The sequence below is a fragment of the Syngnathus acus genome, chromosome 9 (assembly GCF_901709675.1).
Source record: "Syngnathus acus chromosome 9, fSynAcu1.2, whole genome shotgun sequence".
Lineage (NCBI taxonomy): Eukaryota > Metazoa > Chordata > Actinopteri > Syngnathiformes > Syngnathidae > Syngnathus > Syngnathus acus.
Genome location: NC_051094.1, coordinates 80,045 through 104,287, shown reverse-complemented (window position 1 = coordinate 104,287; position 24,243 = coordinate 80,045). Strand labels below are relative to the sequence as shown.

At 53.7% G+C, this 24,243-nt stretch overlaps 4 protein-coding genes and 1 long non-coding RNA gene across 10 annotated transcripts; all 5 read left to right on the top strand.

Annotated features, from left to right (window-relative positions):
- Nucleotides 1–91: 91 nt before the first annotated feature.
- LOC119126703 (cip1-interacting zinc finger protein-like) lies at nucleotides 92–2,549 on the top strand. 4 transcript variants are annotated; one of them, XM_037258034.1, is made up of 7 exons: nucleotides 92–681; nucleotides 766–894; nucleotides 969–1,063; nucleotides 1,130–1,208; nucleotides 1,263–1,361; nucleotides 1,436–1,587; nucleotides 1,681–2,549. In XM_037258034.1, the coding sequence occupies exons 1-7, from the start codon at nucleotides 496–498 to the stop codon at nucleotides 1,691–1,693; spliced, it is 753 nt and encodes a 250-aa protein (XP_037113929.1). In that variant the 5' UTR covers nucleotides 92–495; the 3' UTR covers nucleotides 1,694–2,549. The 4 variants fall into 4 exon arrangements, with proteins under 4 accessions (XP_037113929.1, XP_037113928.1, XP_037113927.1 ...); XM_037258033.1 differs by having other exon boundaries at nucleotides 1,433–1,587; XM_037258032.1 differs by having other exon boundaries at nucleotides 1,263–1,367.
- Nucleotides 2,550–4,428: 1,879 nt separating this feature from the next.
- On the top strand, nucleotides 4,429–13,290 carry LOC119126714. Its single transcript, XR_005098686.1, has 2 exons — nucleotides 4,429–5,497; nucleotides 12,570–13,290. It is a non-coding gene; the product is annotated as an uncharacterized LOC119126714 (long non-coding RNA).
- LOC119126672 (far upstream element-binding protein 3-like) lies at nucleotides 6,889–13,290 on the top strand. 2 transcript variants are annotated; one of them, XM_037257966.1, is made up of 18 exons: nucleotides 6,889–7,367; nucleotides 8,422–8,512; nucleotides 8,644–8,674; nucleotides 8,738–8,784; nucleotides 8,863–8,934; nucleotides 9,077–9,134; nucleotides 9,264–9,426; nucleotides 9,493–9,591; nucleotides 9,671–9,772; nucleotides 9,863–9,965; nucleotides 10,032–10,132; nucleotides 10,256–10,394; nucleotides 10,451–10,611; nucleotides 10,682–10,749; nucleotides 10,826–10,911; nucleotides 10,980–11,051; nucleotides 11,168–11,265; nucleotides 11,525–13,290. In XM_037257966.1, exons 1-18 carry the CDS (start codon nucleotides 7,272–7,274, stop codon nucleotides 11,531–11,533), a joined length of 1,596 nt encoding a protein of 531 aa, XP_037113861.1. In that variant the 5' UTR covers nucleotides 6,889–7,271; the 3' UTR covers nucleotides 11,534–13,290. The 2 variants fall into 2 exon arrangements, with proteins under 2 accessions (XP_037113861.1, XP_037113860.1); XM_037257965.1 differs by having other exon boundaries at nucleotides 6,893–7,367; nucleotides 9,671–9,787.
- Nucleotides 13,291–15,074: 1,784 nt separating this feature from the next.
- Nucleotides 15,075–19,779, top strand: LOC119126689 (PR domain zinc finger protein 12-like). The gene is made up of 6 exons (XM_037258002.1): nucleotides 15,075–15,580; nucleotides 16,597–16,662; nucleotides 18,121–18,245; nucleotides 18,335–18,490; nucleotides 18,605–18,719; nucleotides 18,870–19,779. Exons 1-6 carry the CDS (start codon nucleotides 15,346–15,348, stop codon nucleotides 19,325–19,327), a joined length of 1,155 nt encoding a protein of 384 aa, XP_037113897.1. The 5' UTR covers nucleotides 15,075–15,345; the 3' UTR covers nucleotides 19,328–19,779.
- A 1,128-nt stretch (nucleotides 19,780–20,907) lies between these two features.
- On the top strand, nucleotides 20,908–24,239 carry LOC119127084 (transcription termination factor 1-like). Of its 2 annotated transcripts, none has more exons than XM_037258800.1 (11): nucleotides 20,908–21,129; nucleotides 21,381–21,958; nucleotides 22,054–22,178; nucleotides 22,275–22,460; nucleotides 22,624–22,699; nucleotides 22,770–22,894; nucleotides 22,983–23,178; nucleotides 23,299–23,389; nucleotides 23,466–23,531; nucleotides 23,606–23,691; nucleotides 23,765–24,239. In XM_037258800.1, exons 2-11 carry the CDS (start codon nucleotides 21,525–21,527, stop codon nucleotides 23,937–23,939), a joined length of 1,560 nt encoding a protein of 519 aa, XP_037114695.1. In that variant the 5' UTR covers nucleotides 20,908–21,129; nucleotides 21,381–21,524; the 3' UTR covers nucleotides 23,940–24,239. The 2 variants fall into 2 exon arrangements, with proteins under 2 accessions (XP_037114695.1, XP_037114694.1); XM_037258799.1 differs by having other exon boundaries at nucleotides 20,909–21,129; nucleotides 23,299–23,385.
- The last annotated feature ends 4 nt before the right edge of the window (nucleotides 24,240–24,243 follow it).

Genomic DNA, 24,243 nt, shown 5'->3' with positions numbered 1-24,243 from the left:
AAATGCGCGGGCAAGACGCTTTTACGTGTCAGCCAATCACGGCACCCGTCGAGCAGACGAAGCCTTGTCTGTGTGTCAGCCAATCACGAAGTCATCGATGACGTCACCGCTCCACAACCATACATGCTTCGATGCGCGCGCCACTAAACACTTCCTGGATTACTCGATACACGCTCCGAAGCATCGGAACCCCGCGACCCAACAATACCGATGAGCCCCCGACGGGCTCACTTCTAAGGGCTTCAGAAGCCGCTTTGGGATTCATTGAAGACGAGGCGAAAAGGTTTTCGCTCGCCAAGCGTCTTTCGTCAAAACCCGGAAGCGAGTCGCTGCCGCACTCCCTCCCGAGCACTCGCGACGTCAGGGGATGACGTCTACTGGTCCAAAAACCGCCCTCCCTCCCTCGCGACACCTTCAACAGGGCTGAGCAATTGAAGGACGATGGACGTTGTCGCCTGAAGTGCGTTTCAATGTGGAGCCGAGGAGACCGCCGCCATGTTGACCGCCGGTGACGAGGGCGCGGACTCGCGGGTGGACTCGCGTGTCGGAGCGGCGCGCCAGAGCGCTGCTCCGGAACGTCCGCCTCTTTTCCCCTCCGATGACAGCAGCGATGGAGTTTGTCCTCCGGAGCCAGCAGCAGCAGCAGCAGCAGGGAGTCGCCACGGCTACCAAACTTGCCCGGTGAGTCAAACTTGTCGTCGCCCCCGCGCCGACCGCGTTGTCGCAGCAGCGCCGAAACACTTGCCGTGTTCGCGCCTTCTCCAGAGCGCGTCTTCGCTGAAGGTGACTATCCAGCGGCGCGGCGACGGTCGCGCCTTCAAGATGGCCGGCGAGCGGCGGGCGGCTCCGGGGCTTCGCTGTCACCTGTGCGGGGTCGCCTGCTCCACCATGCAGGTGCGGACGGCGGGAGGCCGGCCGAGCGCCAGACTTTCGCAGCCATCATCTTTGACCTGCGTGCGTGTGTTTAGATGTTTGTGGAGCACATGAGCAGCTCAGATCACGTGAGCAAATGGGAGGAGATGGCGCATTCGGTCAGTGTCGTCACGCGCGCGCTCACCAACAGGTAGGAACCTACGAATTCCGCGCAAACACAGGCGCCGGCTCTGCTGTGACCTGCTTTGTCCGCCAGGAGACGCCGTTGGTGCGACACTTGTCAGAGTGACTTTAGCCATGATGTCATCAGCCATCGCCAGACCAAACGACACAAAGTGAGTTGATGGATGGCGTGTGCGCGTTTCCCAGCCTCATTTGTTTTCTGACAGGCGCTTAAGCGTGTGGCGCGGCCGTTCTGTGCAGCGTGCCGTCGTCGTTTCAAGACGCCCCGGAAGTTTGTGGAGCACATGAAGTCGGACAAGCACAAGGTGCAGGTGAGAGTTTGTCTGTCCGTCCGTCCGTCCGTCGGCACCCTCTGACGAGCGTGCGCCCCTCTCAGAAGGTGCGCGCCCAGAAGGCTCAGGGGCAGGAGCTCATCACCGTGGATGCCATTGGCTGTTTTGAAGAGGAGGGGGGCGGGGCAAAGCAGGAAGTGGTGTCAGAACCGGCCGAAGACGAGGCGGCCGCTCGCTCGCTCGCTCGCTCGCTCGACAGGTGAGCCGGCCCCTTTTTGACTCTTGGTGGCTGGCTGGCTGGCCATTGGGCAGCCTGCCCGCAATAACTGCTCTTATCCTTCTGCCCGCGCAGGTGGCCGGCCTAAAAGCCCATGACGGGTGGAAGGGGAAGTGACCTCACTTGACAGCTAGTTGTAGCTGATTTGGGATAATATTTGCAGAAATCACGGTTTCAAAAAAAAAGGATTAGCGAGATGCTGACAAGAACATCCAATGGGCGCTTTTGTGTACTAACGCCCCGGCTGAAGCTGCACCCTTCCTTCCTTCCTTCCTTCCTTCCTTCCTTCCTTCCTTCCTTCCTTCCTTCCTTCCTTCCTTCCTTCCTTCCTTCCTTCCTTCCTTCCTTCCTTCCTTCCTCCCTCCCTTGCTTGCTTGCTTTTTTTCTTGCTTCCTTCTCTCCTTTCTTCCCTTCCTTTCTCCCTCCTTTCCCTCCATCCTTCCTTCCTTGCCTTTGAGCGGTGATGAGGCAATGCCGCCAGCAGATGGCGACGGAGAGGCAGCCTTTTACGGCGGGCTTGGAAAGGCGCCCGCCCGCCCACCTGCCTCCACAAATCGCTGACAGATGATCCGAGGAGCAAAATAATGGTCATCATCTTTGATCTTTGTCAAAGTGTGTCGGTAAATGTTTGCCGTGTATTCTCAATGCATTGGGTGGCAGAATGATTTTTTTTCGCACGGGTTCTTTCGCAATCTGAATCCAGTACAAGAGGGTCGTCTACAGATCATGCTTTATATGTATTTGTGAACAAATGCGGGACTGATTGATTTTTATTTTTGAAACTTTGACGCAATTGCTGACGACGCACGCTCAAATCGGAATTGTCCAAAAACAGCCAACATTTGACTGATGTCACTTTTAGGAAGACAAAACTCTGCGAGTTTGCAAATGTCATGATTCTGCCTAGCAACTATGAAATGAAATTGTGCACGGGGGCAAATATCTGTTTTGGTTGTGGCTGCTTTTCTTTCTCCATGCAGCTCTGCATGTCTCACTTGCTGGATGTATTTGAATAGAGGCAATGGCGCGCGCGTGCGCGAGTTTTATTTGTTTTTTGCGCTTCCGCGTCAGGTGGAAATAAACGCGCGCGTGCGTCTGCCTGTTTGGGCATGCGAGCGGCGCTTGATCAAACGGGCTCGCCCGCCAAGGACGCTCAAGAAAAAGACCGTGCACGTGCATGGTGGCATGATGACTTATTGATTGGCCCCCAAAGAAAGCAGACGGCTGCATGCATGGTGCGCCTGTGCCATGCAGTGTAACCTTGGCGTCGCAAACACCGCGTGTTCGTTCAATCTGGACCTAACGCCTAATCATTTAGCCTTAGCCTCCCTATCGAGTTGTCTTGCCGCTTTCTCGCGCAAAGCGAAGCAAAATGGTGTGAGGGCATACGGCCGCTTCTCCTCTCCGGACTCGCGGGCCGCCGCAGAACCGCGCCGTGCGCTCTCAAACTCATTTTTCAACACATCAGCAATACTCTTGGAATTGCGACGCTTAGACGAAGAGCAAATTCCCAAAGCTTTAGTAACGGCAATAGCAAGCAATTGATCGATGGATAAATCAAACAATTGGGATGTGAGGATTTGAATTGTGATCGGCCCTTGACTCTCATCGGGCCGCCTGAATGAAAATCGTCATTGGAACATGCAACGAAATAGTTTGAAAATGCTTTTCAGAGATGGGTTTTTTCTCTTCCCTGTCCTCCATAAAAGCTCAGCTGCCGCGAGGTCACAAAAGTGCCTCGAATGAGCTCCTGACGAGCTTTTTCTTTCTCTTAAACTCCATTTGCAAGCAAGCGCGCGTCTTTTGTCATTGACAAGCCATTAAGTCCAAGGACGCGCGTCCCTCTTCTGCGCGCGCGCGCTCTTTCCTTTCGAACGAACACGCGCGTGACTTGACGCCATCGTCGCGCTGCTTGACTTTTTTCACTTGCTCAGATTTGCAATTGCTCCTCCACGCGAACGACAAGTGTGTGCGCGCGCGCGCGCGCTCGTCGGAGAGTGTTCATCAAGGTGCGTGCGCGCGTGTGTTCCCCGCTCTTGCGTGCGCTCAAGTGACGTGTGAGTGACGGGCGGACTACCCCCAGCCCCCCCGGTGATCAAGCGTCCTTGGCGGCTAACCTGCAATTAAGGTGCAATTAGCGCGCCGCGCTCCCATGACGACAAACTGTAAAGCTGCATTCGTGGAAAATGGAAAGTAGGAAAAATCCCACTAAAACCCGAGCCCCATGCGCAACAACCCTTTGAACCGGGAGGTCCGACTTTAGATGTCGTACCACAATGTGACGTCACTCGACAATGGTCGCCATCGTCAATTGGGATTGCGATCAAATGGGAGGAACCGCGCAAAACTTGACATAGATCAGAAACTTTATTTATGAATAATGGAGATTTTAACGTAGCACAGCGTGATTTGTACTGACTGCGTGAAATGATTTGATATTTCTTTCTTTAAATGAAAGAAATCGTGATGAAGGTTTACTCTCGCCCCAATGCAGCCGCAAAGATGCGCATGCGTGTCACTCACGGTGAGAAGGCAGGCGGAGCTCTGCTGAGCTCGATTGCTGCTCGCTTGCCTCTCAACTTGTATTTTTCAGGAAGCAGACATGCGCCCAGTGCGCGCATACACAATCGGTGTGTGTGCGTAATGATGTGATAGACGTGAAATGGAGATTGACGTTATTATTATATTTTTAGGATATTGCGTCTAGATGTGTGTGTGTGGGTGTGTGTGTGTGTATTTATATATTTGTTATATTGTGTGTGTGTGTGTGTATGTATAATATATATATATATGTGTGTGTGTGTGTGTAATTTGTGTGTGTGTCCAGATACCTTTTGTCACGTTTTGGTGCGTCAAAAGTGAATATTTTGTAAAGATTATCAATTGATAGACGTTTTGTGGTTTGTGATGGATGTCCCGCGACGAGTCGGTCACCTGTTCGAAGTCATTCAAATCTTCCATTTGCATTCCAGTCCAATCCAATCTTTTCACTCCCATGCACCCACCACACTGATAAGAGTTTTAGCTTCCTTTGTTTTGGATTTCTCTGGCCCGCCGTCAAGAACTTTTCAATGCAAGTCTGCAAATTGACTTCATTGTAGACGCGCGCGGTGCTAATGAATTGAAGCAGTCGTAATGGACATGAAGACAATAAGCACTCATTAGTACCCCCACCCGTCGCGCCCGCCCGCCCGCACCTCCGAGGACACATGCAGATAGATGTAGAGACAATTGAAGCGTGTGTCACCGCACAGCACAGGGAAGCTGATGTCGGTGACGGTGGCTCCATGCAGCACCTGCCCGACACAAGCACCCTTTCTTTTTCACGCGCAAGCGGCTCCGTCCGCTGAGGCGTGTCGACGGGATTCGACGCTTTCCCGACCCGAATTCGGACCTTTACCCGCAATCGGCGCAAATTGACTTCATTGTAGACGCATTCGTGGACGTGCATGGTCGCCGAAAGCGCGCCGATGGGCGTTATGCGCACGCACCCACGCACGCGTACGTGCGTGCTTGCGAGTGCGGGTGGGGCGAGGGGTGAGAGGTCAAGTACTTTGCGTCCCCATGAGATGATGAAAAGGTCAAAATGGTGAAAAGGGACCACAAAAGAACATTTGCCTCGGACACAATGGCGCGCCAACCGAGGTGAGCGTGGATTGGCTGCAGGCTCGATTCCTTTCAGCGGCACCAGCTGCGCAAGGTCGCGGGGAGGGAGGGGGTCTACGGCACATTTTGGGGGAGGACCATTGAGGGGGACTGTGCGTGTACTTGTGGCTCTCTATCTGTTTGTGTGTCTCGTCATACTGTGTCGTCTTTGTAGGGGGTGGTGAAGGTTGGTCTGTGTGTGTGTGTGTGTGTGTGTGTGTGTGTGTGTGTGTGTGTGTGTGTGTGTGTGTGTGTGTGTGTGTGTGTGTGTGTGTGTGTGTGTGTGTGTGTGTGTGTGTGTGTGTGTGTGTGTGTGTATATGTGTGTGTGTGTATATGTGTGTGTGTGTATATGTGTATATGTGTGTTTGTGTATACGTGTGTTTGTGTATTGTTTGTCTATTTGTGAACGGGACATAATTGTAAAAAAAAACCGCACACGCAGTCACTGTAAAGCGTTTTGATGGAATTCAGTGACATTTTGTAAGATTTGACATGAGTGGTGGTGGTGGGGGGGTTGTCAATGAATCTAAGCTGCACGTAGGCCTAAACAAGAGCAGCCAAACGCCGGCTCTCCTCTTCCGCTCCTCTTCGTCTCCTCGGCTAGAAAGGAAGTGACGAATGCGGACAGACGGACGCATGGCCTTGAGAATTTTGTGAGGGCGCGTTTGCCAACATGACTCACTTGACTGAGTGGAAATTGAGGGGGGGGGGGGGAGAAGCCAACGGGCCAACCAAAATGGATCCCTCCGACATGATTGACTCCCTTTCTCCGTGTTTTCTTGCATGCCTGACTAAGCAATGCGACTCCAAGAATGGTATTGGTCCACCCTGGCTCGACACCCAATCTATTTGGCCATTTTGCATGGAAATGTCATTTCAATGGTAGTATTGCATCTTCACTTGAATAAACATTTGACAGTTGGGCTCAACGTTTTTGAAACGAACACGCTTCCTTCAACTAGAAACCAAGGTGCACATCCTTTCAACATGCATCAACGTCATTCGCTTTACTAAGGCACAGAGCGAAAAACACGCCTTGAAAATGGAACGCGTCTAATCCGGACCTTTGTCTTTTATCGGCAGTAGCGTCATTACACACAAAAAAACAACAGCCTTTTCAATATTTCTTGAAAAATTTGGGGCGAGGGAGGAGGATGACCACCAAGGTCACGCGGACCAGAGTCAGGACGGCGAAGAAGCCGCTTCTTGACTTGTGCGCGTGCATCGAGTGAAGGGGAAGACGTCACGAGTTTGTTGGACGTCGACGGGAAACATCCGAGCGTGCATATGCATGATGCGGATTGCAACATAAGTGAAAAACAGGTCAATTGTGAATTATGCAGATTGCATTATGAGTGAAAACGTCTAAAAGCATCAAATTGCAAGTAAACAATGTTAACCTAGTTATCCTTTCTTTTTTTTCTTCTTCAATTTAATGGTGTAATGTGGGCCCTAAAGCCATGCACAAATCAATGATTGATGGTACACTGGGGAGTAAGGGGCCGTACATAATCCAGACTACGTGCGCGCGTATCCTACAGTATATGCAACGGGACAAGAGTTGGAAACGAGGCGGCGTGTTTGCACTCGTTGTCAAGAGTCCTTGCCGTCGGGGAACCTTTCGGGCACCGTTTTGGGAACTTTAGTCTGCCACCTGTGGCGCCCGCGGGACCACGTGATTCGACGCGGAAGCGGAAGCGACAGCCAGCTGAGACAGCCGCGCGCGGCACAGATCGTCTCCTCAGCGCGACAGGACGCGCTCGACGAGTTGGAAAGGGCGCGACGCTTCTTCAAAAGCCTTCTTCCGTCACCTTCCGCTCCTTCCTTGCCGCACGAGCGCAATGGCGCCGGCTCGCCACCTCCTCTCCTACTCGCGTCTCGCCCCGGAATTGTGAGTGCGGGTGGGCCGGCCGACAGGCCGGTCGAGTGAGCCCTCTGTGCCCTAAGAGAGCATCTGCGCCTGGCCGAGAGCTGAGCTAGCGCTAGCAAGCTAACGGCTAGCGAGCTAGTGGCGCTGTAATGGCGGAGCTGGTGCAGGCTGGAGGACAGGCCTCGATCGGCCAGCCGGCGCTCAAGTCGGACGGCCTGGCCGACGCGCTGCAGCGGGCCCGCCAGGTAACCTCCGCCGAGGGGCCGCCGGCCACAGACTCCCGCAGCCCCCGCGGTCCCCCAACGCGCCTCTTCCGTCGAGTCCCCACACTTTTTTTGCCTGCTTTCGGACCGCCGACCGCTCGCAACTTGGACGAGACGCGCGCGAGTGCAGCGCGCACGCACGCCAACTAGCAGGCTAAGCTAGTTGAGCCACTTTGGACGACTTTTACGCTACTGACACAAGGCCCCCCAATCCTCCCGCCCCCGCCGGGAGAGACTTTTGGGGGGAGACTTTGACGAGCTGTCACGCCAAAGTTGGGGGGGGTGAGACGACGACGACGACGCGTTGGGGGAGGTTGTTGGCGTCCACACGTGTCACTCGGCCTGCCAACTTGTTGAACTCGCCAACAAACAAACTTAACAATCAACGACTTGTTTAGTGTACTAAGTAACACACACATGTTTGTAGACTAACTCAGTAAACTGAAGGGCTGCGAGTGAAAACACACACACACGTGTGGGGTCCAAATTATGAAGTTTTGTCATGTGGACCCCAATTTCCAGATTGACTCGAGTCAAACGCAAACACGATGTGTTGAACTCTCAAACAAACAAGCAAGCCTTCAACAGCACCTTTTGGTGCACTAATTCAGGTCAACTTTGACTTTCTCTGGCATGCATCACATATCCTATGCGAACACGGTGATCTCTAAACAGCGGTCCCCGGGCCAGTAGCTGGGCCGGGCTGGGCCGGGCCGGGCCAGGCCTGGCCGCACAGCCCCGAGTCAACAAACTTGCTGGTACTTGCAAATGATTTGACATGTCTCTGTCAACATGAACGCTGCGTGCCCTGACTCGGGGAACTCCCCTGCCCCGCCCTGCCCCTCCCCTCCCCATGGACATGTCAATGATCATCCATTTGTCCACTTCGCAGCTAACAAGCTAACGGACAAAAAGGTTTAGTGCAGCGACTGGCGCACAAGTGCTCCATTTGCCTCTCGGCGGGCGTTCACGGTTACGAGCACGCAAACTTGTTGTGTTAGTGTGGCCCAATGAGCACACTTTCTGCGCTCCCCAGATGGTGGGAAAGATGGGCGAGGCGGTGCCGCACATGGACGGCTCGCCGGCGAGCGCTGAGCCGTCGCTCTATTACAAGCGAGACGACGCAGGTGAGAGCTGCGGCCGACCCACGATGTCCTCGGTGCTCTTTTGGATCGTATGCCGTGATGTTGTCTCACTTAGCGTGTTAGCTTGCTGACTGACATCGTCTCTGTTTGTGCGCCTGTATGTTTGCGTTTAGGTAGCCAAGTGTCAGCAGGGGGCCACCAAAGGTATGAGCGGTGCACTTGCGCTGCAGCCCAGTGCGGCATCTTGAGCGGCTGTGCGTGTTTCAGGGTGCTGACGGAGGACTACAAGGTCCCCGACAGGATGGTGGGCTTCAGTAAGTGGCTGTCCTCCGCCCGCCCGCTTGCTCACCCGCCCGCGCCTTCTCACACTCCTGTGCGCGCGTGCGTGGCAGTCATTGGCCGGGGCGGCGAGCAGATCACCAGGATCCAGCTGGAGTCGGGATGCAAGATCCAGATCGCCGCCGGTGAGTCCCCGCCGCTGGCAACGGGTCCGTGACTGGCGCCTCTGCTGATGGCGTGCGTGCGTGCGTGTGTATGTATGTGTTTGTGTGTGTGTGTGTGTGTGTGTGTGTCTATGTGTGGGCGCGCGCGTGTGACCCTGCCTAGATAGCGGCGGTCTGCTGGAGCGGCCCTGTTCCCTGACCGGGACGCCCGAGTGCATCGAGTGAGTGGCCGACGTGCCGCTGCTATGCTCGCTTTGCGTTTGTGTCTTTGCGTCAGTACGAGCGCACGTGTCTTTGCGTGTTTGCATATCAATGAAGCTTTGAGGTGGTTGTGCGTGTGCGCGGCGTAGGCAGGCCAAGCGTCTCCTGGTTCAAATCGTGGAGCGCTGCAGGAACGGCCCCGGCTTCCCCGGCGACTTGGAGGGCGGCGCCCTGGTGCAGGAGATGCTGATCCCGGCCAGCAAGGTGGGGCTGGTGATCGGCCGGGGGGGCGAAACCATCAAGCAGCTGCAGGTAAGGGAGTCTTCTGCTCGCTCTGGCCGCGCGCGCGCGTTGACCTCGGCCCGGTGTGCACGTCAGGAGCGCGCCGGCGTGAAGATGATGATGATCCAAGACGGTCCCATGCCCACGGGAGCAGATAAACCTCTCCGCATCTCCGGCGACCCGTACAAGGTTCAGGTGCCCAAAGCCTCCCGGATCCACGTTGATTCACTCTCCGGCCCGAGCGCGAGCTTTCTCTGAAGCGTGTCCGTTGCAGGCGGCCAAGGAGCTGGTGCTGGAGGTGATCCGGGAGAAGGACGGCGACTTCCGGGGGGGACGCGGCGACTTCTCTGCCCGGCCGGGAGGAGCCGGCCTTGACGTACGCGCGGCTGAAGTAAAAGGCGCTCGATCCGCCTCGCCGGGCCTGGACGGGCCTGACGCCGCCGCCTCTCCTTCCCTCTTTTGGCAGGTTCCCGTTCCGAGGTTTGCGGTGGGCATCGTCATCGGCCGCAACGGCGAAATGATCAAGAAGATTCAGAATGACGCTGGAGTGCGCGTCCAGTTTAAAACAGGTAGCGCCCGCTCGCGCCCCGTCGGTTTCGGGGGGAACCTTAGCGTGGCCCTCGTCTCCTCCGCAGACGACGGCGTCAGTCCGGAGCGCGTTGCCATGGTGATGGGCCAGCCGGAACGCTGTCAGCACGCGCTGCATCTCATCAACGAGCTCATCCGGACGGCGCAGGTAAGCCCCAGATCCATTTAGCCTTTGAAAGCAGGCAGCGTGGTTCGCTTTGTCTTGGTCTCAAATGCTTTGGCCTTCCTTCCTCCCTCCCTCCCTCCCTCCCTCCCTCCCTCCGCCATTCAGGAGCGCGACGGCTTTGGCTCGGCGCTGAGGGCCAACCGGGCCAGAGGCCGCGGGGATTGGACCATGGGTTCCCCCGGACCCCTACAGGAGGTCACCTACACCATCCCGGCGGACAAGTGCGGCCTGGTCATCGGCAAAGGCAAGCCGTTGCCGCCGCCGTGATGCTAAGCGCTAAGCTAACGGCTGAGCTCGCAGGTGGCGAAAGCATCAAGAGCATCAACCAGCAGTCTGGCGCCCACGTGGAGCTCCAGAGAAACCCGCCGCCCTCTACCGACCCCAACGCCCGCGTCTTCACCATCCGGGGCTCGGCGCAGCAGATGGAGCACGCGCGGCAGCTCATCGACGACAAAATCGGGGTGGGTGAGACGCGTTTGGGGCCGGGATGCCCACGCGCCCTCTCGCCCCTGCGCCTTCTTTTGTCTGCAGGGTTCCGGCATCGTGAGTAACGGAGGATTCGGCTTCGGCCCCTTTGCGCAAGGGCCCGCCCACCAGAAGTAGGTCCCCGCCCGCCATCACAGTGGCGTGCGTGCGCGCTCCTCTCCGCAAGGCATTGATGTGGCGCTTTTGCAGCTGCGGCACTGCTCAGACCTTCTTGACGGGCGTGTGGGGGAACACCTACCAGACGGGCTGGCAGAACGCCACGCAGCAGGACCCTGGTAACGCGCGCGCGCACCCCCCGCCGTCTCCGTGGCAACTCCTCATCTCCGTGCCCCCGTGCGTGCAGGTCCGCAGGGCCAGCCCGCCGGCGTGATGAGTGACTATGGCAAAGCGTGGGAGGACTACTACAAGAAACAAAGTACGCCAAAACACTTTTTACTCGACTCGATGGCTGCTTGTGACGTTGCCGGGGTCTCTTTGTGTGTGTGCGTGTTTCTCGTTTGTGCGTGCGTGCGTGCGTGCGCACTCGCTCAGGTCAGTCGTCCCAGCAGAGTTCGCTGCCCGACTACACGGCGGCGCTGGCTGAGTATTACCGCCAGCAGCCCTACTTGTGGAACCCCGCCCAGATCCAGGTAGAGCACGGGTAGCGATGTCATCACACACACATCCGGCCGCTTCGTTCCGCTCGTGCCGAAGCCCGCTGCGACCGGCCAGTAGGGGGCGGCAAAGCGGTTTCGCTGGGCTCGGTCAAGCCTTTGGGCCCTGCACGGGCCGGCTCACTAACAGTGCCCAATAGCTGGGTTCATATTTGCACTTTGCCTTTAATTGCCTTTTGCGTTGTTTTTGACACGGCCTATTTGATGTTGACGATGTCATTTCCTGTCTCTGTAGGATCACTAGGAGGCCCCTCCCTCCATCCCTCGGACGCCACGCCTCCCTCCCTCCCTTCGAAGAGCAAATTAACAGCAGACACAGGAAGTGCTCTTTTGGTTTTAACCTCCGAATTGTTGGACTTCCTGTTTGGCCTTTTTTTTGGGTGTAATCCAATCCCACCGTGGACAAGTTTGAACAAAGTTCACACCGCCTTTTGTTTTTTTTCTTTGTCTTTTCACCACGTGATGCCTCGCAGTCTTGAGGAAGACGACGACAATATAGTTTTAAGCATGCTGCAGATTGTTATGCCTTTTTTTTTTTTCTCTCTGTGGATGATTTCATGGCGTCGGACAAAAAGGTGACTTTGTGTTTCTCGTTTGAAACCATTAGGAGTCCGCAATTTGGATATGCTAGCAATAGTGACTAAGTTTGTTTTTCTTTGGGTTCTTAACTCTTGTCTATTGTGGGGTCGGACTCAGGACGGCGCGGTGGAACTTTTGGTCGGCGCTCGTAATATGCGTGCGCAGCTGTCGGTGGCTAAAGTGCTTGCGGCCTGTCACGAGGATGAGTTTGAAGGAATGGCAAATTCCATCAAATGAGCACTTTAGCTCCCCGTTTCTTGTGTGTCAGCCAGCCTTAAGGAAAGAAAGCCACGAGCGTGCTTCTTTACACTCGGACGGATGGACGGACGTCACTTTTTCAATGGAGCCAGCCGTCAATCTCGCCATGACTCGGATGGCCACGTGCTAGTGAGGCCGTGCGATTTTGTTCCTCTTCCTGGTTTCGCGAGAGTTTTTAATCTTGTTTACCGCATAAGGTGATCCTCTCTTTGTTTTCTCTGTGGGCGGTGCCAAACTAGCACATTAGCGCTTAAGTTTCCTGTTTGTGGCTAAAGTCAGAGCGGTCCTTTTTTCATGAGTTTGCATTCATTCACGTTCCCACTCTGTTTGTTGTTTTATCACTTTATTCACCACCGTCTTTCCGTTTTCACTTGGCCTCAGCAAAAGGAGGGTGCTAGCTTGGCGCTAGCATAGCGTGTGTCGGACCACAGATGTTTTGTCAGGTGTGTGTGTGTGTGCGTGTGTGTGTGTGACCATGATGATGAGGAGTTGGGTTCAGGGCTCTATTTAAATGTTTATGAATATTTGGTTTGATCATGAGCTAATATGCTACATGTACATGTCACATCGGAATAAATTTTGTTTTGTTTGCTTTATAATGATTAATGATAAATCAGATTCATGGTTTTCATAGAGGAGGCCCCTAACCCAGCCACAGAGTCAATGGTATCGTCTGATCTATAAAAATGCTGCGGTAGTGATTCGGAACGGGAATTCCCCATCTCTTGAATCACTCCAAATTTTGAGCAATATTGGCTTTGATAATGTACTACAATTGCTAATGCTACGTGAACATGTCATTGCTTCCCAAGGATTTATTTTCTTTTTTTTCCGTCGTCACCTGCCAACAAGGAAAAGCTCTTCTCAAGACTCCTATGCTAAATGCTAAAGCTAACATCTGGCGAGCCCGAGAGCGGCCGATTAGCCAATTAGCTCGTTGGCCCGGAAGGCGACTCCAAGGTCGGGAAACGAATGGCTGGGGACGTCCCCGTTTCCTTTATTCGCGGCTCCGCCAAACTTGATTTTTTTTGTTTTGTTCTGCTTTTCTAATGGACGTTTGTCCAAATGTAACCTTGGACTTTTTATGGACTGATGGGTGAGGAAGACGAAGGTGAACATGATGATTTAACCATGAGGGCTAATAAAGAAGCTCCTTCTTTCTGACTTCCTGTGTCTTTATGAACACGTCCTGCGGCGGCCATCTTTTTCGTTCCATTAATAATGGATCCATTTATTTATTTATTTATTCTTGGTCCAGATGGCCTGATTGATGATGTCATACCCGGTCGTGTGCGCCTCCCTCCAACGCGTGTGGTTGTAACGTGATGAGTGTAGGCCAGTTATTAGTGTGCTTGCCGTGTGTCTTTGTGGTTGTGAGTCTCAGTACGTGTTGGGCTTGCTTTCTGCGACTTTTGGGTCGTCATGTGCCCAGTGGGCATCTGACCTGATGTCAACTGACCATCGCAAAGACATCAAACCTCAGTGTTTGTTGTGATCTTGATGTTGAATTGACATCAGAATGCCCACTGGGTGCGCAAGTGTGCTTGTAACGGCGTCGTGTTTGCGCAAACGCACGCACGCGCGCGATGATGCCCCAGTGTCCCGTCCAAATCAAATGCTGCCGATTAGAATTTCGGCGGTGTGTGTGTGGGGGGGGCGTGGTGTTGCCGAGCGAGGCGGTGAAGTCAGTAGCCTCTGCGGTTGAAATGATCTGCCTCCGCTCTCCTGGGCAGCTTTTAACGGTGAGTGCGCGCGCGCGTTAAGTACAGCAAAGTGCTCTGTAAGTACAGTTGAACTTGATGTGCGTGCGATGAATATTTCATAAGTTGTGAGCGTGTCTGTCCTCATGAAATGTCCGTCTGTCTCCGCCCCAGGAAGTTACGTGACCTGCGATCTCACACGCACGGGGCCCATCCGTCCGTCCGTCCGTCCGTCCATCCGTCATCCCAAAACGATTCGGGCTGAAGGCGTCATCAGAGGACGAGGCGTCTCGTCCAATCGGCGCAGTGAGTGGCGCACGCGTGCGCCCTATACTCCCGATTAAAGTTAAAGTCCCAATGATCATCGTCACACACACATCTGGGTGTGGTGAAATTTAACCCATCCCCATTTGTCCACGTACCGGCACAGAATTTATTCACCTTCTTTGACGTCGTCACTAGCTCATTCGGAAATTCGGTCTCTGTTCAGATTTTCATTGGAGCGCACGTGATATTCTTGCTTGGTTCAGAGTCACACACACACACACACACTCACACACGTGTGAGTCCTGCGTCCACTCGAAGTTTCATGTTGACTAAACGAGGATCGACTTGACTCGTGTTGCGCGGCGCATGCGCAGAACCCGCAGCCAGCTCCACTCACTCCAGCCCTCTTCTGACTTTTCAAGAAGATTCCGGCCACATGGATGTCTGCAAGATTGCCACCATTTATCGCCTTGAATTTTGACTTAAATGGCAAGAAAGGGAACAGTCGCCACCTTCATGGGGGTTCTTCCTAATTGGTTTACCCACCTGTCATTCTCGCTGCTGCTCCCTTTCTCCTCCTCCTCCTCCTCGTCATGAGCGCGATCCTTTTCCACTTGACTCCTACATGGTCATTTCCAACACCCCCAATTAGGCTACATCATTGCCACGCTATTTCACACATAATTCTTCCAATTCCACACACACACACACACACACACACACACACACACACACACACACACACACACACACACACACACACACACACACACGCGCACGCACACGCACTTACTTTGCTATATACACCAAGCACGCATACAAATACAGACAATGAAACACACCACACCCTTTTAGACACACACACGCACACGCACACACACAGTGAGATACACTCAAGTGTGTGTATACACATTTTTAGACACAGCCACACTGACTTTTGAAGACACACGTATACATTGAAACACCGCCCTCCTTTCAGACACGCACACACACACACACACACACGCACACTTTTCCCTCCCCCTCCTGCCAGTCACTCGTGCACGCGCGCGCACACGTATAAAAGGTAGCGCGCGTCTGGCTCGGGCTTCATTTGCTTCTTTTCATCTTCAACTTGTAGACTTTGCAATTCGCCAAAACAAGCGCAAATCGTTGTTCTTTTTATTTTTTTCGCTGGGGTGCCAGCAAGGGAGGTCGAGGGTGTTTTTGCATTGAATTTCTATTTGACCTCTCTCCCGCCTCGTTACCCGCCATGGGCTCGTCGCTTCCCGCCTACTCGCCGGGGCCAGGGCGCAAGTTCTGTCTGCCCAGGCCTCCCGCTGGCGCGCCGCTGTCGGAAGTGATCACGTCGGACGTGGTGCACAGCTTCCTGTACGGGCGATGGAGGCGCGTGCACGGCGAGCAGCAGTTGACGCACGAGGCCGCCGCAGGCGCGAGCCCCAAAACCGCCTTCACCGCCGAGGTGCTGGCGCAGTCCTTCTCCGGAGGTCGGTCGATCGCAAATCACCTTCCTGATCATTTTCCTTTCGTTCATGGCAGGCAATTAAGGGAACGTTGTGTCATATATAAGGGGATGGATGAAAAACTAAAAAAAAAAACATTCGTTCGTTGAGCATCTTTTGGAAAAGGGTTTCTCATTTCATATGAAGTAGAAATGTAAATGTTACAAATTTGGAATTTAGTGTTATCACTGAGAGACGAAGATTGGTTTTTGTTTGGATCCGTTTTTGAGGATGAAGATAGATAGAGTACCAATGTGGTTTATGGGAAATAAAAATGTCCCTGAATTTTCCAAATGTTTTCATTTATCTTGAAACGTTGAAATGAACATTTAAAATTCCAAATGAACACGCGAAGACAGAAAGACTAGTTTGCAATACTATTATTGTCATTGTTATTATTACTATTATTATTAATTTAATGATGATAATATTTATATCATTAAAAAGATCAATTATTACTATTATTATTAATGAATATATTCGTAAATGTTTGCCCACAGAAACATATTTCGTGTATTTGTTGAAAGACTCGAAAGTCGTTCATTCTTGAATGCAGATCAAAATATTGTGCATGGTCATTAATTCCATTTCGCTTGAGTTGAAGATCAAGTCAGAAGTCTTGGGTTTGTTCAGATTTTTTTTTCACAGACAATATTTTTTCTTTTCTTTTTGTAAGGCCAAAAACTGTTGGCGTCATGATTGCTGGGCCGCCCGCGCAAACATTTTTAATTGGATTTTTTTGTGTGTGTGAAATTCGTTTGATTATTTTCCATATTTCATTCCTTTCGATGCGAGCGACTTTTCCGTTCCGATGTTTTTTTATTATTATTATTTGAAACGTGCCATTCGAAAGCCAAATAGTTTTACTGAAAATGTGTGCGCGCGTGCGTGCGTGTGTGTGTGCGTGCGTGCGTGCGTGCGTGCGTGCGTGTGTGTGTGTGTGTGTGTGTGTGTGTGTGTGTGTGTGTGTGTGTGTGTGTGTGTGTGTGTGTGTCCCACAGAGGTTCAGAAGTTGTCCAGTTTGGTTCTTCCCAGCGAGGTGGTCATTGCGCAAAGCTCTGTCCCAGGTAAGGGTCACGCATGCACCGCAAACCTTCCTTAATTCGCTCATCTGCCGACTCGATATACGTTGAAGGGAAAAGCAGTTAACGTTCTGATGCGGTCAAGTGACGTTCATTCTTTTTCGTCTTGTTCCCCCTCAAAGTATCCAAATGAAACTGCGTGTTGGTTTCACACGTCCCCCGATTTTTTGGATTGGTTTTTGTTTTGTCTTTTTTTGCCATATACTGTCATGCTGTGTGTGTGTGTGTGTGTGTGTGTGTGTGTGTGTGTGTGTGTGTGTGCGTGCGTGCGTGTGCGCGGGTGTGTGTGCGTGTGTGTGTGTGTGTGTGTGTGTGTGGTGAAATTCGACACAGGACCGTGCATGTTCCTGCACTGATGAACTTGTTGAGGCCCAGTCGTGCTAATGGATTTGGCGCTCTGCATGAGAGGCAGCCGGCCCGGCTCAAATGAGTTCGAAACTCTTGATTGGATTTCCCAACCCTTTCGGAACTCAACGGCATGCAGCAAATCGGCCGTAGCAAAAGTTGTAAACCAAAATGTCTTGCAAGTAAAATGCAACCGTGCTAAAAAAAGAACAAAGTTTGATCTTTGAAAGATGAAACGGGGCTGACCGACCGGAGCGTATACCGGACCGGAACGCCATGGCCCAAATGAGCAAAAAAAAAAGAAAAACCCATATAAAAGACCTTGAATAAAATGAAGCGTGGATTTGACTCGATTAGTTTATTTCGGCAAGTACATAATCAACATTGATTACAATTTCATTTTACATTGTGACTTGACGAAAAGGGAGGGAGCGAGGGAGGCGGGTTGAAAGCATTTTGCTGATCTCGTCCCCGTCCCGATTTCAAACCATGGATTAACAATGCCAGACGCACAAGTACTCAGAGAATATTAAAAATGATTTATTCTGATATGTATATTATAATTGACATTATGTTGATAAAATGGAGTAAGTGTAGCAGATTTATTTCGTTCAATAATAATCTCATTTTTTCAGTTGCATCTACTTGAAATATTAATTGTTAAATCAGTGTAGCATGCATGCAGCAGCAGCAGCAGCCTCCCATTGGTGTATGAATGTGTGTGTGTGAATGGGCGAATGTGAGGCCTTGGAAAGCGCTTTGGGCACCAAGCGTGGTGGAATTTGTTTTCTTTTTTTTGAACTGCTCAATTTTTTGGAGCGGTTTGAATTTAGGGTTACTAATACAGAGAAAATTTGAATTAAATCAACTCCATTTTATATTTCATGGTACTCCATGTATCTAAGTATACTATCTGCTTAAAATCAATGTAAATGAAATGCCGCACCGCGTGCACTATGCCGCCGCCATGCATTTTGAAAAGAGCATTTTGGATGGCATTTGTTTTCATGAGCCTTTAAGACGTTTGCGAGCTCGTCGTCTCGTTGGCAGGCATTCACCGTTTGAGTTGTGCTTGTGGGTGTGTGCGCGCGCGTGCAGGAGAAGGTCTGGGAATCTTCTCCAAGACTTGGATCAAGGCAGGTACCGAGATGGGTCCGTTTACGGGGCGCCTGGTTTCTCCGCAACACGTCGACTTTTACAAGAACAACAACCTCATGTGGGAGGTAAGCACGCATGCACGCACGCACGCACGCACGCAAGCTCTTTTCCAGCTACAAACGCATGCACAAAGCGCCTCTCGTCTGGATTGTAGGTGTTCAACGGCGACGGCGGCGTGCGTTTCTTCGTGGACGCCAGTCAGGAGGAGCAACGCAGCTGGATGACGTACATCAAATGCGCTCGCAACGAGCACGAGCAGAACCTGGAGGTGGTGCAGTTGGGAAGCGCCATCTTCTACAAGGCGCTGCAGGTAAGTGAGCGCGTGGCCGGCCGGCCGGCTGGCCAGCCGGCCTCATTGGCACCCGGCGCAACCCAGGTTCGCCGTCCCCGTAACGTCACCCGCTCGCTCCCGCTCGCTCCCCAGACCATCCCGCCTGACCAGGAGCTGCTCGTTTGGTACGGAAATTCCCACAACACCTTCCTGGGGATTCCTGGAATTCCAGGAGGCGACGACGAGCAAGCAAAGAAAAGCAAGAGCGGTAAGTAAGTTAGCATTAGCAGCCTAGCGGCCGGCCGAGGCCAGCGTAGCGGACTCAATTGCAATAGATAGAACTGCGGGCCAGCCAGCCATGTCACTAGCATGCATGCATGCATGCATACATGCATGCACGCCTTTTCTTCTCGTTTAGACGAGTCGCTCGGCTGCGAAGTCTCCACCTCGGGCTCGGGGGGTCTGGGCCGCATGCGCTGCGTCATTTGCCACCGCGGCTTCAACTCTCGCAGCAACCTGCGCTCGCACATGCGCATCCACACGCTGGACAAGCCCTTCGTGTGCCGCTTCTGCAACCGCCGCTTCAGCCAGTCGTCCACGCTGCGCAACCACGTGCGCCTGCACACGGGCGAGCGGCCGTACAAGTGCCACGTGTGCCAGTCGGCCTACTCGCAGCTGGCCGGTCTGCGCGCCCATCAGAAGAGCGCCAGGCACCGCCCTGCCACCGGAGCCGGGGTCACCGGCAATGGAGCCGGTGCCGGAGCCGCTGCCGCCGCTGCCGCCGGACGGGCGCTGCTGATGGTGCGCGACCAGCGCTCGCCTCCTCCACATTCTGCTTCCTTGGTCCACCACATTCCCGCCGCTATGGTGCTGTAGACCAGACGGCAAGGCGCGAGTTGCTCACCTTAAAGTAAAGGCAGTGAGTTAGCTTTTGCAGCGTTAGTGTAAGCGTAGCAGCGGCTACAATGAATACTCTGGATGTTAGCCTAGCATGCTATTGTTTTTTAAATGTTTTTCCCCGCCACGGTGCTTGAGACGAGATGGTGGCACCAAAGTGTTGCCATGAAGCTGCCATTCGCAACTAAAAGGCTCACAATGGAACCTTGGTGTAACCTCAAGGATCAAAACGGAATTGATTCCTAAATGAAAGAATACTTGACCTGACACCTCAAATTGAGAGAGAGAGAGAGACTTCACCCTGCTGACGCATGACTGCACTGCGACTTACAGCAGCAACCGCGTGCTGAAATATGCCGACAACACGACTCTGGTGGTCTCATCACCGAGGGCGACGAGACTCGATACAGGTCGGAGGTCGACCTTCTGGCCACGTGGTGCAGGGACAACAACCTCCTGCTGAACGTCAACAAGAGCAAGGAGATTGTTGTTGACTTCCGGAAGGGTCACACCCAACACCTGCCACTGACCGTCGACGGTGCTGTGGTGGAGAGAGTGAGCAGCACCAGATTCCTGGGGGTGCACATCAGTGAGGACCTCTCCTGGACCACCAACACTGCATCACTGGCGAAGAAAGCTCAGCGCCGCCTGTACTTCCTGCGGAAACTCAGGCGAGCAAGTGCTCCTCCGGCCATCATGACCACATTCTACCGTGGCACCATTGAGAGCGTCCTCTCCAGTTGTATCGCTGTGTGGGGTGGTAGCTGCACTGAATACAACAGGAATGCCCTGCAGCGCATAGTGAACACAGCTGCTAAGATGATTGGTACTTCGCTCCCCTCACTGAAGGACATTTACACCTCCCATCTCACCCGCAAGGCGACCACGATTGTGTGTGATGTGAGTCACCCCGCTCACCCTTTGTTTGATCTTCTGCCCTCTGGGAAGAGGTACGGGAGCCTGCGCTCCCTCCCGCACCACCACACTCACCAACAGCTTCATACTCCAGGCTGTTAGGATCCTGAACTCTCTCCCCCCTTGGCTGCGTCACCTCCTGTACTTTTGTGCTATATTCTGCTGTATGCACACTTGCTCCATTTTTGCTCCTCTTATTTATTATGTTATTTGTTTATTTATTAATTAGTCATCACTCTTATTTATTCATTGTTTGTGCCTTCTTGTTTTTACTTTTTTGTGTTGTTTACTTGTGTGTATATTGTGTACTATGTCTTGTCACCGTGGGATAGTGGGAAACGTCATTTCGATCTCTTTGTGTGTCTTGACGTGAAGAAATTGACAATAAAGCAGACTTTGACTTTTTTTTTTTTTTTTTTTTAAATAACTGTAATACTGTAAGATGCAATGAAAAACAAATGAGTCCTTTCATGGTCCACTTTTTTCATTTTCATTTTGTTCATTTCCGTCTGTCCAGCGTCCGCCCGTGCCTTCTCCTCCCTAGCTTAAGCGCGGCCTTGCCCCGACAAATATGGCGTCTGCGTTGACGTAGCTTTGCGACGCGGATGGATGACGCGAGAGGCTTCTGCATACCGGAAGCAGTCGACCCGAGACTCGGAAGGAAACGCAAAGTTGCCGACCGCGGATCGCGGGCGTTGTTCCCCGCTAGACACGTGTTCGCTCACTACAAACGTGGAAGGAATTGTTTTCTTTTCCCTCCTCCAGCATCGTCACGCATCAAACTTGAGCTTTTTCAACGTGACAGCAAACAATTTGACGTCGGAGTTTGCTCGTCGAGTTACTTTCGTCAGTCGAGTCAACTTCAGGTAGCTAAGTGCATTTCCTGCACACTTCATTTTCACATTTCACGTTAGTCACAAGTTAATGTTCAATGTTGAGGGAGACTCGTCTCACCGGAACAATCAATCAGTCAGTTCATTTGATCTTTTAGGTCGTTAAACGTGGCTTTGGTGGTGTTTTACTTTTGCTTTTTATGGTGCAGTTTTCTATTGGTTGACAAGAATTGTAAGCCCGGACCAGATGACTTGAACTCATGAGTGAATTTCTTCTTCTACGAAGGAAGAAGACGACGACAACAGAATTGTGTCTCCTTGTTTGGCTGATCAATGGAGGCGCGTTGGGCTCATGTGGCTCGCCGCCGTCGTTTCCCGTCCGCCGCCGCTCGCCGGTGCCCAGCCTCGGTCGATGTCCCTACGCCCGAATGAAGAGGAAGAAGAAAAAAAGTACACAAGAGGACCACGGCCTTCTTCCGGCTCACAAACGCACAAAGAAGAGGAAAGAGACGGGAGAAGGAAGAGACCAAGAGGACGGGATTCCTGCCGCCGGAAAGCCGAGGAAGAAAAAGCGAGACAAACGAGACCCGGTCGCTGGGGCTGTGGAGAAGGCCGAAGAAGAACGAGAGGACCAAAAAGAGGACGACGGCGTCCTTCCCGCCGAGGCGCTCGCCCGCAAAGCCAAGAAACGAAGAAAAGAGAAAATCCGAGAAGCGGACAAAGACGACGACCGTGTTCCTCCTGCCGACGTGCGCAAAAAGAAGCGCAAGAGAGCAGAAGAAAGCCTCCTTGTCGCTGACGGCGAGACGGAGGAGAGCGTTGCCGTGGCCGCCGACGGACACCAGCTTGACCGAGCTGACTGGTGAGTGGAGCGGGCGCGCTAAAACAAAGGCCGGATGGACTCCTGACGTGATCTGGCAAATATCAAAGGAGGCCGGCCGCGTGCGTGTCTTGCAGCTTGGACTCCCGTTTGGTGGCTGAGTTGGAAGAGTTTGTTCCCAACGTGAGGAAGAGAGCCGAGTCCGAGATCAAGACCCTTCTGCGTCACGACCTGGAGCGCTTCCGAGTCTTCAAAGAGCAAGGTCGCTCGCCGTGCGGAAAGAACCCACGGGGCTCTTTCCAGAAGATTCCCGGGTTCCTCACCAATGTTGCACCTCAAACCCGTCCTCTCCGTGCAGGCCTGCGCGTGCGTTGGGGCCGCTTCACGCACGAGGAGAATGTGCGGATCCGAGAAAACGTGGCGCGCTTCCTGGCGGTGACGGGCATCGCCTCCGCCGACCAGCTTCTCTTCCCGCATCGCTACGAGGAGCTGCGGGCCGACATCAAGAGGCTGAAAAAGCAACATGGCTTCTTGGAGGCCATCGGTGAGATGAATGGGAGGCGCCTGAACGTCTGCCTGCCTGCCTGCCTGCCTGCCTGCCTGCCTGCCTGCCTGCCTGCCTGCCTGCCTGCCTGCCCGCCCGCCCGCCCGCCCGCCCGCCCGCCCGCCCGCCGTAACCCACTGCCCGCTGTCGTCGTGTCTTGCAGCCGAGGGAATCCCCAGACCGTGCAAGCAGGTGGTGACCCGGGCCGTCAAGCTGGACCGCATGAACCACATGGGAGAGTGAGAGCTGCCGCCGCCGTCGACACACAAAGCGCTGCCGAGGCACGCTAACCTTGCCGTGGCCTTTGAGGTTCACCGAGGAGGAGCTGGATCGTCTGGTCAAGTTGCACACGCTCCACGGCAACGACTGGAGCACCATCGCCAGGAAGATGGGACGCAGCAAATTCGCCTTGCAGAAGCGCTTCGTCAGCATCGGTGGGTTGGTTCTCTTTTATCGGCCGGGGCGAGGACGCGGCCCCCGCTAACTCGCTCACTCGCCCTGCAAACGCTTTGTCTCGCTCAGCGACGGGGCGAGGCCTGTGGACGTCGGAGGAGGAGAACAGGCTGGAGGAGGTGGTCAAGGCTCACCTGGAGGCGCTGGTTCAAGGAGCCGCCGGAGACCCCCGTTTGACGCTGCGTCAGCTTTGCGCGCGTTTGCCCTGGACGGAGATCAGCCAGCACGTGCGCACCCGATGCTGGACCCAGTGTCGCGTCAAGTGGTCAGTGCGCATGAACAGCGCCGGTGCCACCCACTGCCTTTCTCGACCGACCGCATGTCTCCGTGCGGCTTGGAGGCTTTTGGAGAAAGAAAAGCCAACCGGTTCCGTCTTGCCTTTCAGGTTCTGTATCCTGCAGGCCCGTCTGTCGCAGAAGAACCCCAGGAAACCCCCGGAGGGACTGAGGACCAGGCTCCACCTGATCAACACGTACGTACGTACGGTCGAGCGATCGATTGACGGACGGCAAGGCTGACCGCTCCCGACTCGTTTGTGTCCCTGGACCGCAGGCTGTACGCTTTGAACATCGAGGACGCTTGCGACATCGATTGGGATACGGTTTCCAGCATCCTGGGGTGAGTTGCGAGTCGCGGCGACAGCTTCTGACGCCTCGGCGACAGATTCTGACGCCTCGGCGCTGCGCTTTCAGCGGCGTGACTCCGCTCTGCGTTCAGAAGCTTTTCCGAAGCCTCAAAGTCCGCAACGTTCCCGACTGGCCTCGGCTCTCCTACGGAGGTGGGTGCGGTTGGCGGCGGCCTCTTCCTGCCACTTTGCGCCCTCTTTTGGTGACCCTCTGGCCGCCCCGCAGAGATCATCGACTTCCTGCAGGAGCACGTGACGCCGCGTCTGGAGGAGCGGCTACGGCGCTACGACAAATGGCGGCAGGAGGACGAGGCGGAGCGCCCGGCGCCCCCCGACGACTCGTACTCTCTGTCGGACATCTTCGTGGACGAAGAAGATGGCCATTTGCTGGAAGTGGATAACACTCGGCCGAGCAGAGGCCGATCCAAGTGCGGGAGGGAGTGGCCCGAAGCGCAGCCCACGCTTGAGCCCACGGCGACGCCGCAACCATCATCGTCCCGAGCGGGTCGCTGACTCGGTTGCATCTGCTGCTCGTCCCCTCCCATTGCAAAATGCTGATATCAGAATTGGCTCAGACAGTGTGTTCCCGCGTCACCTCTCCTGGCTTTCCGTGAGACAGTCGCGCTCGCTCTGTGTTTTATTGGCGGTCGGCCATTGTTACCGCCGCCGTGCTCTCTGAATACAGCTATTTTTCAAAGCAAGCCT